The sequence below is a fragment of the Carcharodon carcharias genome, assembly GCF_017639515.1.
Source record: "Carcharodon carcharias isolate sCarCar2 chromosome 27 unlocalized genomic scaffold, sCarCar2.pri SUPER_27_unloc_7, whole genome shotgun sequence".
Taxonomy (NCBI): domain Eukaryota; kingdom Metazoa; phylum Chordata; class Chondrichthyes; order Lamniformes; family Lamnidae; genus Carcharodon; species Carcharodon carcharias.
Window position 1 is genome coordinate 352,279 of NW_024470651.1, and position 15,254 is coordinate 367,532.

The 15,254-nt window shown below is 42.8% G+C and overlaps 1 protein-coding gene across 1 annotated transcript in view; it reads right to left on the reverse strand.

Moving 5' to 3' along the window:
• Nucleotides 1-267: 267 nt before the first annotated feature.
• Nucleotides 268-15,254, reverse strand: part of LOC121273968 (zinc finger protein 239-like) — a gene marked incomplete at its 3' end in the record, with an annotated part of 75,005 nt that continues 60,018 nt past the window's right edge. Inside the window, exon 3 of the mRNA XM_041181107.1 lies at nucleotides 268-712. Coding sequence (XP_041037041.1) covers nucleotides 268-712 — 445 coding nt within the window. The remainder of the gene's footprint in view (nucleotides 713-15,254) is intronic.

Genomic DNA, 15,254 nt, shown 5'->3' on the forward strand with positions numbered 1-15,254 from the left:
CCCAGTCCCGCAGTAAGAGCACTTGAATGGTCTCTCATCAGTGTGAACACGTTGATGGCACATTCGCTCCCAGAACTTCCCAGAGTCTGGGCATTTGAAAAGTCTCTCCTCAGTGTGAACTCGCTGGTGTGCCAGCAGATGGGATGACTGAGTGAATCCCTTCCCACACTGAGAGCAGGTGAATGGCCTCTCCCCAGTGTGAATCCTCAGGTGCACAGTGAGGCTGGATAATGTATTGAACCCAGTCCCACACTGAGAGCACCTGAATGATCTCTCATCAGTGTGAACTCGCTGATGATCACTGAGTTGAGATGATCGCCTGAACCCAGTCCCACAGTGAGAGCATCTGAATGGTCTCTCGTCAGTGTGAACACGTTGATGGAACATCAGTTCCCCGGAACTTTTATAGCACTTCCCACAGTCTGGGCATTTAAAAGGTCTCTCATCAGTGTGAACTCGCTGGTGTTTCTGCAGGTGGGATGACTGAGTGAATCCTTTACCACATGTGGAGCAGGTGAATGGTCTCTCCCCAGTGTGACTGCGCTGATGCTTTTCCAGCTCAGATGGGTATTTGAATCCCTTCCCACAGTCCCCACATTTCCATGGTTTCTCTACAGTGTGACTGCATTTATGTCCTGCCAGGTCAGATGATCGGCTGAAGCCTCGTCCACACACAGAACACGTGTACGGTTTCTCCCCACTGTGAACAGTGCTTTTTCCCTCCATGTTCAAAATCCAATGATATTCAGGTTTTGATAAATTGGGCGACTGCATCAGATCCTGATGTGATGTTTGGTTTCAGTTTCCAGACTGCAAATCCTCCCCTTCTAACACCCTGTGAAATTGATTTAAAACAGAAAAAAGGGAGTGAGAGAGAACCCACAAAAACACAAAGGCAGGTTGTGAAATTGAGCTGAATGAATCTGGGAATTTGTGGGGCCGGCACGAGGAAAAAGTGACCATGAAAACTGCTGGATTGTCATAAAAACCCAACTGGTTCACTAATGTCCTTCAGGGAAGGGAACCTGCCACCCAGTCTGGACCCACACAAGACTCTGGCCTCTCAGAGAGAAAATAGAGATAGAGAGAGGGAGGGAGAGAGAGGGAGGGAGAGAGATGGCAGAGTCATTCGGTAAAGCAAATGGATTTTATCATCTCCAATTCAACCAGAACTTTGACAGAATCTTCCGAACCCTCAACCTCTTCACTCCAGAAGGACCAGGGTAGGAGGTGTATGTGAACAATATCACCTTCAAGTTCCCTTTCAAGTCATACACCAGCCTAACTTGTCTGACATCCAGTACTGGGTGAACAGAAATTTCCTCGTTAAATATTAGGAAGACTGAAGCCATTGTCTTCAGTTCCCGCTACAAACTCCATTCCCCACACACGGACTCCATCCCTCTCCCTGACAACTGTCTGAGACTGAACCAGACTGTTCACAACCATGGTGAAATATTTCACCCCAAGAGGAGCTTCCAACCATATATCTACATCATCACCAAGACCGCCTATTTCCACCTCAGTAACATCGCCCGACTCCATCCCAGTCTCAGCTCATCTGCTGTTGAAACTCTCATCCATTCTTTTGTTACCTCTAGACTTAACTATCCTAACGCACTCCCGGCTGGTCTCCCACATTCACCCTCCCTGTAATCTTGAGGTCATCCAAAACTCTGCTGCCCATGTGCTTACTCACACCAAGTCTTGTTCACCCATCACCCCTGTGCTCACTGACCTACAAAGGCCCTGGGATAAGGAGAACCTAAATTTTAAAATTCTCATCCTTGTTTTCAAATCTCTCCTTGGTCTTTCCCTCCCTATCTCTCTAATCTCCTCCAGCCTCACAGCCCTCTGAGATGTCTGCGCTCCTGGAATTCTGACCTCCTGAGCATTCCCAAATTTAATTCCTCCACCTTTGGTGGCCACGTCTTCAGCTGCCAAGACCATGAACTCTGAAATTTCCTCCATAAACTTCTCCACCTCACTTTCCTCCTTTAAGATAATCCTTAAAATTTACCTTTTCAGCTGCACATTTGTTAATCTGCCCTGATATCTCTTCATGTGGTTCGTTCTCAAATGTTTCTTGAAACACTCCTGTGAAACAACTTGGAGCATTCTGTTACACAAAAGGTGCTATACAAATACTAAAAAGGCTAGTATCTTAAACCTAAATAATGGCAACAATGTGGGGATGAAAGCTGAGCTAGCTGAAGTGAACTGGGAAACTAGGCTAGAGAATAGATCAATAGAGAAGCAGTGGCAGACATTTAAGGGGATACTTCAGAGTATTCAGAATAAGTACATTGCTACAATAATGAACAATTCTAAGGGGAGGACCCAACATCTGTGGTTTACTAAAGAAGTTAAGGGAAGCATCAAACTTAAGGAAAAAGCATATCACAAAGATGAGTGGCAGGACAGATGATTGGACAGAATATAAAGAACAACAGAGAATGACTAAAAGGTTTATCAGGAGAAAGAGATTAGAGTATGAAATTTAAAAATGGATAGCAAGAGTTTCTTCAGATACTTAAAAAGGAAAAGAGTGAGTTAAGTCAGTGTTGGTCCTCCAGAGAGAGTCAATGGGGAGTTAATAGTAGAAAAGGAAATGGTGGAAGAGGTGAACAAATATTTTGTTTCTGTGTTCAATATAGAGGATACAAAAACACTCCAGTAATCGCTGCAAATCAGGAGGTGAATAGGAGAAAGGAACTTGGTGAAATTGAAATCACTGGGGAAATGTTACTGAGCAAATTGATGGAGTTGCAGGCTGCCAAGTCTCTGGGACCCAATGAACTACATCCTGGGGTCTTAAAAGAGGTGGCTAATGAGGTAGTCAGTGTTAATTTTCCAAAATTTGCTAGATTCTGGAAAGGTTCCATCAGATTGGAAAGTACCAAAAAAAACCCTCTATTCAAGAACGGAGGGAGGCAGAAAACAGGAAACTATAGGCCAGTTAGCTTGACTTCTGTTGTGGAGAGTTATTAGTATTGATCATTAAAGAGGTTATAGCTGAGCACTTAGAAGAGCTCAAGGCAGTCAGGAAGAGTCACCATGGTTTTGTAAAAGGAAAGTCATGTTTAAACAAATTATTAGAGTTTTTTGAAGGAATAACATGCACAGTGGATAAAGGGGAGGCTGTAGGCATACTGCACTTGGATTTCAAGAAGGCATCTGATGGAGAGTGCGAGAGGAGGACCCTGGGACAGGCAGTCAGCAGCACCTAGAGGAGAGAGCGAGAGGAGGACTCTGGGACAGGCAGTCAGCAGCACCTAGAGGAGAGAGCGAGAGGAGGACCCTGGGACAGGCAGTCAGCAGCACCTAGAGGAGAGAGCGAGAGGAGGACCCTGGGATAGGCAGTCAGCAGCACCTAGAGGAGAATGCAAGAGGAGGACCCTGGGACAGGCAGCTAGCAGCACCTAGAGGAGAGAGCGAGGGGAGGACTCTGGGATAGACAGTCAGCAGCACCTAGAGGGGAGAGCGAGAGGAGGACTCTGGGACAGGCAGTCAGCAGCACCTAGAGGAGAGAGCGAGAGGAGGACTATGGGACAGACAGTCAGCAGCAGCTAGAGGAGAGAGTGATAGGAGGACCCAGGAATAGGCAGTCAGCAGCAGCTAAAGGAGAGAGCAAGAAGAGTGCCCTCTGCAGTCACCGTTGCCGAGTGAAAAACAAAGAGTGGCATCACCGGAAAACTGTAAGTTCATTAGTTGGTAAGTAACTGCTAGTTTGAACTACCTATTTGAAGTTGATTTCAGCTTAAAGGTGTTGACAGGGCCCCAGGATCGGAGGCCTAACACTTCAGCTTCAACTCAGCAGAGAGTGTGTGTTCCAATTGATTTTAAAAAGTGTATTTTGAATTTCTATTCTAACTTGCTTTCAGATTAAAGGTAAATAGGAGAAACATTTTACAGATTGGTAAACTAAAGACCAGGAGGAAATTTAAAAACTAATTTAAAAATGAATTAAATAAAATAGAGATGCAGGGCCAGGCGATGTGTTGTAGCTGCATGATGTGGGAGCTGGTGGACCCCATTGTGGTTCCTAGTGACACCTGTGGCAAATGTTGGTTGCTCGAGGAACTTCGGCTCAGAGTTGATGAGCTGGAGTCTGAGCTTCGGACACTGCGACACATCAGGGAGGGGGAGAGTTACCAGGACACTGTGTTTCAGGAGACAGTCACACCCCTTAGATTAACTACCTTAAATTCGGCCAGTGGTCAGGGACAGGAGGGTGTGACTATGAGTGAGGCAGGTAGAGGGATCCAGGAAGTAGCACTGTAGGAGCTCAGCCCTTGCCCTTACCCAACAGGTTCAAGATTCTTGCTCCCTGTGTGGACGAGAGCGGGGACTATAGGGAGGATGAGCAAACTGACCATAGCACCATGGTACAGGGAGCCATTCAAGTGGGAGGAGAAAAGAAAAATGTAGTTGTAATCAGGGACAGAATAGTTAGGGGAATAGATACTGTTCTCTATGGCCAGGATCGTGGGTCCCGAAGGCTGTGTTGCCTACCTGGTGTCAGGATTAAGGATATCTCAGCTGAACTGCAAAGGAACTTGGAGTTGGAGGGGAAAGATGCAGTTGTCGTGGTCCACGTAGGTACCAATGATATAAGTAGAACGAGGAAAGAGGTTCTGCTGAGGGAATATGAGCAGCTAGGAGCTAAATTAAAATGCAGAACCAAAAAGATAACAATCTCCGGATTACTACCTGAGCCATGAGCTAATTGTCACAGGGTCAATAAGATTAAACAGGTAAATGCGTGGCTCAAAGATTGGTGTGGGAGAACTGGGTTTGAATTCATGGGACATCGGCACCAGTACTGGGGAAAGAGGGAGCTATTCCATTCGGACGGGATCCTCTTGAGTCATGCTGGGATCAGTGTCCTGACGAATCACATAACTAGTGTTGTAGATAGGGCTTTGAACTAAATAGTGGGAGGGAGGGTTCAGTTGTATGGAAATATAAATCAAAGTTTAAGGAGAGGGTAAGAGTGCAGCTTAGGGACGAGGCTGATTGCTATCAAAAAGTGAAAGGAAGGGACAGAGTGTGTGAACGCCACACTGCACCAAAGAAACATATAAGGAGTAGGGAAAATTGACAATAGGACAAACTTAAAGGCTTTGTATCTGAATGCACATAGCATTTGGAATAAAACTAATGAGTTAACAGCGCAAATAGAGATAAATAGGTATGATTTGGTGGTGATTACTGAGATGTGGTTACAGGGAGAACAGGTTTGGGAGTTGAACATCCAAGGGTACTCAGTGTTTCGGAAGGATAGGCAGGAAAGAAAAGGAGGTGGTGTAGCTTTGTTCATAAAGGAAGAGATTAGTGCTATAGTGACGAATGATATAGGCACTGGAGAACTAGATGTAGAGTCAGTCTGGGTAGAAATAAGAAATAGCAAGGGAAAGAAGTCCCGGGTGGGTGTAATCTATAAGTCCCCAAACAGTAATTTAGCAGTAGGGCACAGTGTAAACCAGGAAATACTGGGAGCATGTAAGAAAAGCACGGCAATAATCATGAGTGATTTTAATATGCATATAGACTGGAGTAATCAAATTGGCAAGGGTAGCCTTGAGGGAGAGTTCATAGAGTGTATTAGAGATTGTTTCTTGGAGCAATATGTTGTGGAACCAACCAGGGAGCAGGCTATTCTGGATTTGCTTTTGTGTAATGAGAAGGGATTGATTAATGATCTCATAGTAAAGGATCCTCTAGGGTAGAGTGATCATAGCATGATGGAAAAAACACATCCCAGGATCTTAAAGGGAGTGACAGCGGAGATAGGGGATGCATTGGCTATAATATTCCAAAATACCCTGAATTCTGGAAAGGTTCCAGTGGATTGGAAAAATGCTAATATAACGCCCCTATTCAAAAATTGGGAGGGGGGCAGAAAGTAGGAAATTATAGATCAGTTAGTTTCATGTCTGTAATTGGGAAATTGTTGGAATCCATTATTAAGGAAGTAGGAATGGGGCATTTGGAAAGTCAAAATGCAATCCATCAGAGTCAGCATGGTTTTATGAAGAGTAAATCATGTTTGACTATGATAGGTTAGAAAAGGTAGGTAAAGAAAAGCAGTTCCTATCAACTGATTGTAAAAGGGTCAGAATGTAAATGGGACAGAGATTTCAGATTTTGGCCAAGAGGTATGGGGGGTGCGAGGAAGAATATGAGTGTTGATGACCTGGCACTCAATGCTTACACTCAGAGACCAATAATATCCAGGTCCTGAATTTCTATCTTGGACTGACAGTGACAGGTTTGGGAAACAGTTTGTACAGAACATTAGAAAAGGAGGATCCAGGTCTTGATGAATCGAGTGACTGTCAGATCTTAATGTGATGTTTGGCTTAACTTTCCCATCTGTAAATCCTTCTCTTCTAACCCCCAGTAAAAGGAGTTTCCAAAATCCAACCTGTCAGTCCAGGACAGATATTGAGAAAAAGCAAACATTTCATTTGGTTTGAGTTTACTGTCTGTAAATCCTCCCCTTCTAAACCCTCTGTAAAAGGAGTTTCCAAAATCCATCTCTGTCAGGCCAGGATAAAAATGCACAACATTCTTTCCTCGAACGCTAGTTCTGTCGAAGGGTCATGAGGACTCGATACGTCAACTCTTTTCTTCTCCGCCGATGCTGCCAGACCTGCTGAGTTTTTCCAGGTAATTCTGTTTTTGTTTTGGATTTCCAGCATCCGCAGTTTTTTTGTTTTTTTTCTTTCCTCCTGCTACCTGGACCAGGATGACCGCGCATGCGCCGTGCTGCACATTGCCCCCTATAAAGATGGCGCCCGTTACCCCGGGCCTGGCTAAGGGAGAAATCCAGATTTTTTCGGCCTGTTCTCTGCAAACACAAGACCGGTACCTTGTTATTTGGGGTCTGCAGCTTGTACTGTGTCTTACTGAAGCCTCCCTGCCCACTCCGCTGGCTCCATTCCTCCTCACACACCCACTAACTCTATTAGTTTGCTCCACACGATAGTCTCTCACCAGCTCTGAGCAACTTCAGTCACAAGACCAGTACTGCGCATGTTCATGGAACAGACCGCAATGCGCATGCTCCAAACATACTCTCCAATGCGCACGCGCACCGAACTGTTGTCATGAAGATAGGGCACATTCTGCTCCCCTTTGAATGCTGGGTAGCGCCGCCGCCATTGAAAGTCCTTATTTTTTGAACAAAAAAAATATTTGTGATCCGATGACGATTGGAGTCACAGGGCCACGTTATAACGTTATTAAGCCAATTGATATGACAAACAAAGTGCACATGTCCATAGTTCTGTCCCGAGTGTAAACAACAGAAGAACAATCCCCTACGTTTTGATGTGAACTCACTAGAGTCTCAGCAGGCAATATGAGCAAGTGATTTTCCTTCCGATACACAGAACATCTAAATTCCATCTTGACAGCAAACGGTAAATGATCATTTTACAGTGTGATTTCACCCATAAGTTTTGAGCTAACACTGGGATCTCAACCCCTTCTGATAACAACTTCTACATTCTGAACCATCTACAGTTATCAAAAAGCAGGTGCTGTAAATCTGAAATGAAAACAGAAAATGCTGGAATTTTCAGCAGATCTGGTAGTTTCCGTGGAGAGAGAAACATAGTTCATAGTGATTTTCTTGTGCTTATTGTAAATCAGTATCGTGTATTCACTGCTCACAATGCGCTCTCCTCTACGCTTAGGATACTAAATACCATTGGGTAACTGTTTTGTGGAATATCACCTTTCATTGTGATCCTGAGCTCCTGGTCATTTACCAGTTTAATTTTCCACCCACTCCCACCCTGACCTCTCTGTCCTTGACCTCCTGCACTGTTCCAATGAAGCTCAATGGAAGCTCAAGGAACAGCAGCTCATCTTTGATTAGACACTTTACAACCTTCCACACTCAACATTTATTTCAACAATTTCAGATCATAACCATCAATCCCCTTTTTTCAGACAGTAGGTGCTGCTAATGTTTCTGATGTTACCATGTGTCCCTCCTCTGGTCCTGCCTTTTGTTTCTTCATTTGTCCCATTAGTTTAATTCATTGTCTCTTATCACCCAATGTTGCCTCGCACCATCAACCCTTTTGTCATTTAATCATGGCAATCATCCTATCACAAATCCATTTGTTCTTTCTTCCTCAACTCACCACTCCCCAGCCCCCACCCCCCGTCTCTTTTTCCTGACTCTAAACTTATCTGTAAACAATTACATCTCTAAATTCCTCCAGTTTCGATAAAAGATCCATTATTAAGGAAGAAATAGCAAGACGTTTAGAAATGATAACACAATTATTTAGAAATAACACAATAAAACAGAGTCAATGTGGGTTTGTGAAAGGGAAATCATGTTTGACAAACTTGCTCGAGTTCTTTGAGGATATAACAAACAGAATTGATAAAGGGGGACCGGTAGATGTAGTGTATTTGGATTTCCAGAAGCATTTGATAAGGCACCACATAAAAGGTTATTGCACACGATAGGAGCTCATGGTATTGGGGATAATGTATTAGCATGGATTGAGGATTGGTTAACACACAGAAGACAGGGATTCGAGATTAATGGGTATTTTTAATGTTGGAAAGATGCAACTATTGGAGTGCCGCAAGGATTAGTCCTAGAGCCTCAATAATTTCCTATCTATATTAATGAGTTGGAGGAGGGGGAAAAGTGTAATGTATTTGCTGACGATACAAAAATAGGTGGGAGGGCATGTTGTGATGAGAACATAAGGAATCTGCAATCGGAGAGAGACAAATTGCGTGAGAAGGTAAAAACTTGGCAGATGGAGTTTAATGTAGGAAAGTGTGAGGTCATGCACTAGTAGGAAAAATCAAAAGGCAGGCTATTATTTAAATGGAGACAGACGTCAAAAAAGTGCAGGATCTGGTTGTTCCTGTGCACAAAACACAAACAGTTAGCATGCAGGTGCAGCAAGTTATTAAGAAGGCAAATAGAATTTTGGCCTGTATTGCTAGGAGGTGGGAGTTTAAAAATAGGGAATTCTTGTTACAACTGTACAAGTTGTTGGTGAGGCCTCACCTGGAGTATATGCATAGTTTTGGTCCCCGTAATTATGAAAGGATATACTGGCATTGGAGGCAGTTCAAAAGAGATTCATCAGTTGATTCCTGGGGTGAAGGGGTTGACTTATCAAGAACGGCGAAACAGGTTAGGCCTTTATTCATTAGAGTTAGAAGAATGAGGGGTGATTTTATTGAAACGTACACGATTCTGAGGGGGCTTGTCAGGGTAGATGTTGAGAAGATATTTCCACTAGTGGGAAATCTCGAACTAGGGGACATAGTTACTGAATAAGGGGACGTTCATTTAAAACTGAGATGTGAAGGAACTTCGTTCTTCAGAGTAGTGAATTCAGGCAGTGAATGTCTATAATTCTCTACCCCAGAGAGTTGTGGAGGCTAGATCACTGATAGCATTTAAATAGAAGGTAGATTGATTTTTAAAATATTGGGAAGTTGAGGGCTATGAGGAGCTGCCACGAAAGAGGAGTTGAGGCCTGGAGCAGATCAGCCGTGATTTTATTGAATGGCAGGGCAGGCTAGAGGGGCCGAATGGCCGACTCCTGCTCTTATTTCTTATGTTCTTATGAAAATGTTTCTGGTGAAAAGGGTCGGAAATGAAAATAGAAGGCACAGGTAGCATGGATAAGCCAGGTTGTAAGGCTTGTCAGCAGTTTCCCTGATGGTCTAGTTGTTATGATTCGGTACTTTTACTGCTGTGGCCTGGGTTTGATTTCCGTTTAGCGAATGATACAAGCTCGTAAAATGAGCTCGAATTATTTCCTGATTAAAATTATTAGCTCTGCCAGAATCAGTGGAGTGAGAGCTTGAGTTTTGCATCAGAGTTGGAAAATGTCATCCGTGCAAAAGGTCGAGAACAAACACAGAGATGGAGATAGGGAATGAGAGAAGGGCTCCGATAGGCTGCAAATCACTGACTATAGAGATGCTGGTGAAAGGAAAGATATAGCAATAATCGGGGAGATTTTATTATTTACACCGACACAAATATCTCCCAGATCTGGTTCCAAATCTCGTGTTAAATGAACAGAAAACTTCTCACTCAATCTTCCACTTCTTAGCTGCACCTCCTTCCAATCATTGTAAACTCCTCTTGCATCTTTCATCCTGATATTTTTCTCTGTAACATTTTGATATGGAGCTGCACAACTAATGTGAATAAAGTTAATGATGGTAAAAATGTGTTCAACCCCTCGGGAACTGAACCACATTGACACACACACAGGCATTTATACTAAGAGTGACAGAAGGCAACCGTTTGTCTAAGGAGAGACAAACAACCTGAGAGCAAGCATTTCACCAAACCTGGCTCCGCTTTTGTTCCATTTCCGACTGGACATTTTGTGAATGCTTTCATCAATGAACGGAGATAGGAAAAATCCAGAGTTTCTGGATGGAGTTGATTCAATGTAACCGATAATTACCTCTGTAGACACAGAGCTAAAACCAGGAATAATGAGAAGTGGAAACCCAAATGGATTTGGACTCCATCACCTTAATCACTCGGCCACAACGACCAACCCTATGGATAGGTTAAAATTATTTCTATATAAGCATAGATGGCTGCAGCAGAGAAGGAGGGCGTTCGGCCTATTGTGTCCATGCTGGCTCTCTGGAAGAGCAACTCAATTACTTTCACTACTGTACATTCTCACAAAATCAATTAGTATTTGTACTGCCTCTCCTCCTTCTCCCAGTTAAAATGAAACCCAATACACGCCCGCATTCACTTTGAACTGGCACTTTTTCGTCAGAAGAGGGCACTCAAAGTTATAGGTGAACCACCTATAACTTTGGCAGCGGTTCCACAGAGACTGGAACCTGAATCCAGCGCCTGAGGCCGTTCTGCCAGGCTACCTCTCTCAACCTGCTGTTTCCCATTGCTTTGATGATATTTCCACTGAGATGGAACATTGAAAACATCAAAAATGAAATAGGAATTGGCCATAAGCCCCCTCGAGCCTCCTCCACTAGGTCCTAACATCATGTCAGATCCCCAGCCTCAACACCAATTTCCCACCCAATCCTGATAGCCCTTCATTCCCTTAAAGTCCAAAAATCTATCCACCTCAGCCTTCAATATACTCAGCAACCGAGGATCCACAGAACTCTGGGCTACAGAATTCCAAAGATTCACAAGCCTTTTAGTAAAGAAATGTCTCCTCACCTCAGTCCTAAATGGCTGACACATTATCTGGAGAATCTGAGCTCAGTTCTTGACGCTCCAGCCAGGGGGAAACAGCCTCTCAGCATGTTCTCTGTCAAGCTGGCTCAGAATGTCAGACTGTTCAATGAGATCACCTCTCATTATTCGAAACTCCAGAGAGAACAGACTCATCTCACTTAATCGTTCCTCCTAGGACAACCGCCTCATCTCAGGAATCAATCCAGTGAATCTTGGTTGCACAAAGAAAGCGAGTGAATAGAGGGAACAAAGAGCACAAGAGTCAACAGAGATAGAAACACAGACAGAGAGACTGAGAGAGTGAAAGAGACCGAGGCTGATATAGAGAGACATAGAGAGACAGATAGAGACAGAGAGTGAGGTAAACCTGAAAGGAACAGATACGCTTCACCATTCCATACGATTGTTAACTTAGTTTGTCAGACAGAAAGAAAGAAGAGAAAGAAAGACTTACATTTAAACAGAGTCTTTCACCAACTCAGGACAATGGGAGGCGCTTTAGAGTCAATGAAATCTTTTTGAAAAGTGTAGTCACTGTTGTAATCTAATGACAGAGAGAGTTTGATAAAAATGCTGATTCAGCAGATGACAAAATCTGATCTTAAGAATTCCATCTCAATGTAGAATCTTCCTATATCTCTAGACATTTCATTGTTTGTTTGATGCAGGTTCAGCTGATATAAATCTGCAGCTGAGTGAATAAATTTCACCTCGAATCCCTGACGAAACAAAGCATCCTATTTCTATCAGGTCATCTCTCAGCCTTCTCCTTTCTAGATGTCCGAGGGATTTCCATTTGGACTATTTGTATTTACAAATTCATTCTCTTGATGTGTCCATTGCCTTAACCACTCGACCACAAGGACTCAGTGTCTGTTTAAATGTTGCTCAGTGAAAATTTCAATCATCCTCCGCTTTGTAGCATACGGGCAGTTAGTAACTGAAAGATACAATGTGGCAAAGATTAATGGTAAACCAGAGCATTGGAAAAGTTTTAAAAAACAACAAAAGATGACCTAAAATAACAAAGAGGGAGAAAATTAACTTTGAGGATAAACTAGCAAGTAATATAAAAACTGACTGTAAGAGTTTATTTAAATAGATTAAAAGGAAGAGAGAGGCCAAAGTGAGCTCAGCTCCTTAGAGAATGAAGCTGGGGAAATAATAATGGGGAACCAGGAAATGGCAGAGGAGTTGAATAAATACTGTGCATCAGTCTTCAGGGTAGAAAACACTAATAGCATGCCAAAAATACTAAATAATCAAGAGCTAAAAGTATGGGGGTGTGGAGTCGTGGGGCTGAGGAACTAGGTACAATAACTATCACAAGAGAAAAAGTTCTAGTGGAACTAATGGAGCTAAAAGCCAATAGGAAACCTGGACCTTATGGGTTGCATCCTTGAATATTAAAGGAGATAGCTAAAGAGATAATGGATGCACTGGAAGTAATCCTCCAAGATCTTTAAATTCTGGAAAAGTACCAGAGGATTGGAAAATTGCCAGTGTGACACCCTTATTCAAAAGGGGGTGGAGACAAAAGGCAGATAACTATCGGCCAGTGAGATAAACATTTGCTATTTGGAAAAAGTTGGAGTCTATTAAAAGGATGTAATTGTAGAGTATTAAAAAATATATAATATAATCGAGCCGAGTCAACATGGCTTCATGATGAGGAAATCATGCCTGACAAATTTATTAGAATTATCTGAGGATGAAACAAGCTGGATAGATAAAGGGGAACCAGTAGATGTAATATGTTTAGATTTCCAAAAGGCGTTCAATAAGGTACCACACATAAGACTACTTAATAAGGTAAGAGTCCATGGTTTGGGGGTAGTATATTAGTATGGATAGAGGATTGGCCAACTAATGGAACACAGAGAGTTAGGATAAGTGGGGGCATTTTCAGAATGGCAACCTGCAACTAGTGGAGTGCCACAGTGATCAGTGATTAGGCCACAATTATTTACAAAATATATTAATGGCTTGGATGAGGGAAATGAATGTACTATCACCAAGTTTGTGGACGACACAAAAATAGTTGGGAGGGCAAGTGGTGTGGATGACAGAAAGAGTACGGAGGGATATGGACAGGTTAAGTGAGTGGGCAAAAACTTGGCAGCTGGAATATAATGCGGGAAAATGTGAGTTTATGCACTTTGGCAGGAAGAATAGGGGAGCTGAATATTATTTAAATGGAGAAGGACTGCTGAAAGCTGCAGCACAGAGGAATTTGGGGGTCCTCGTGTATGAATCACAAAAAGCTAGCACACAAGTTCAAAAGGTAATTGGAATGTTGGCATTTATTTCAAAGAGAATGGAATATAAAACAAGGGGAAGTCTTGCTAAAACTTTACAAGGCATTAGTTAGACAATGCCAAGTATATTGTGAACTGTTTTGATCCCCATATCTAAGGAAAGATACAATAGCATTGGAGGCAGTCCAGAGAAGGTTCACTGGGTTGATCCCGTGTATGGAGAGATTTTCTTATGACGAGAGGTTGAGTAGGTTGGGCGTGTACTCATTGGAGATTAGAAGAATGAGAGGTGACCTTATTGAAACATTTAAGTTTCTTAGGGGGCTTGACAGGGTAGATGCTGAGAGGTTGTTCCCCCTTGTGTGAGAGTCGAGGACCAGACGGAATAATATCAGAGTAAGGGGTTGCCCATTTAAAACAGAGATGAGGAGGAATTTCTTCTCTCAGAGGGGAGTGAATCTGCAGAATTCTTTACCGCAGAGGGCTCTAGAGGCTGGGTCATTAAATTTATGCAAGACTGAGATAGACAGACTTTTAATCAGTAAAGGAATCGAGGATTATGGGGAAAAGGCAGGAAAGTGGAGTTGAGCATTATCAGATCAGTCATGATCTCATCGAATGGTGGAGCGGACTCGATCAGGTAAATGGTCTACTTCTGCTCCCTCGTCTTATGGTCATATGGTCAGTCTCCTCTGATATAAATAAACAATGAGATAAGTCTCCTCTTGTATGTTTTAACACTGCTCTTTTTACTTTGTACAATGTTAATGTGCAAATACACGATGAATGAGTTAATGTTTAGATTGGTAAAAATGTGGAACTGAACCACATTGACACACACAGAGGAACACACAGAGACATATACCCCGAGAGTGACAGAGCACAAGGTTTGTCTCTCAGGGGAGACAAACACCCAGAAGGCAAGTCTGACACCAACCGGGCTCCATTTTTGTTCCATTTCCAACCGGATATTTGGTAATGATTGCTGCATTTGACCAAATGTGGCATTATGGAACCATAGCAAAACTGGAATCAATGGGAATCAGGGGGATAACTCTTCCCTGGTTGAAATCATACCTAACCCAAAGGAAGATGGTTGTGGTTGTTGGAAGTCAGTCATCTCAGCTCCAGGACATCACTGCAGGAGTTCCTCAGGGTAGTGTCCTCGGCCCAACCATCTTCAACTGCTTCATTGGTGACCTTCCTTTCATCATAAGATCAGAAGTGGGGATGTTCGTTGATAATTGCACAATGTTCATCAACATTCACGACTTCTCAGATACTGAAGCAGTCCCATGTTCAAATGCAGCAAGACCTTGACAATATCCTGGCTTGGGCTGACAAACGGCAAGTAACATTGGCGCCACACAAGTGCCAGACAATGAATATCTCCAACAAGAGAGAAACTAACCATCAGCCCTTGATATTAAATAGCAACAATCCACATTGAAAGAAAAGGAAAACAACTGCAGATGCTGGAAATCTGAAATTAAAACAGAAAATTCTGAAATTCTTATCACATTTGGTAATATATGTGGGACAGAATAATAGTTTATATTTCAGGTCTGTGACTTTGCATCAGGACTGTATAACTAGATAGAAATCAATAACCTGGAACAATCGATCTGTTTCCATTTCCAGAGATACCGCTGAGCATTTCCAATATTTTCTGTTTTAAGATCGGATTTCCAGCAGCTGCATTATTTTGGATCACTTTGAATCAGTTTTCTCTTACTTAACGTTACCTGGTTAAA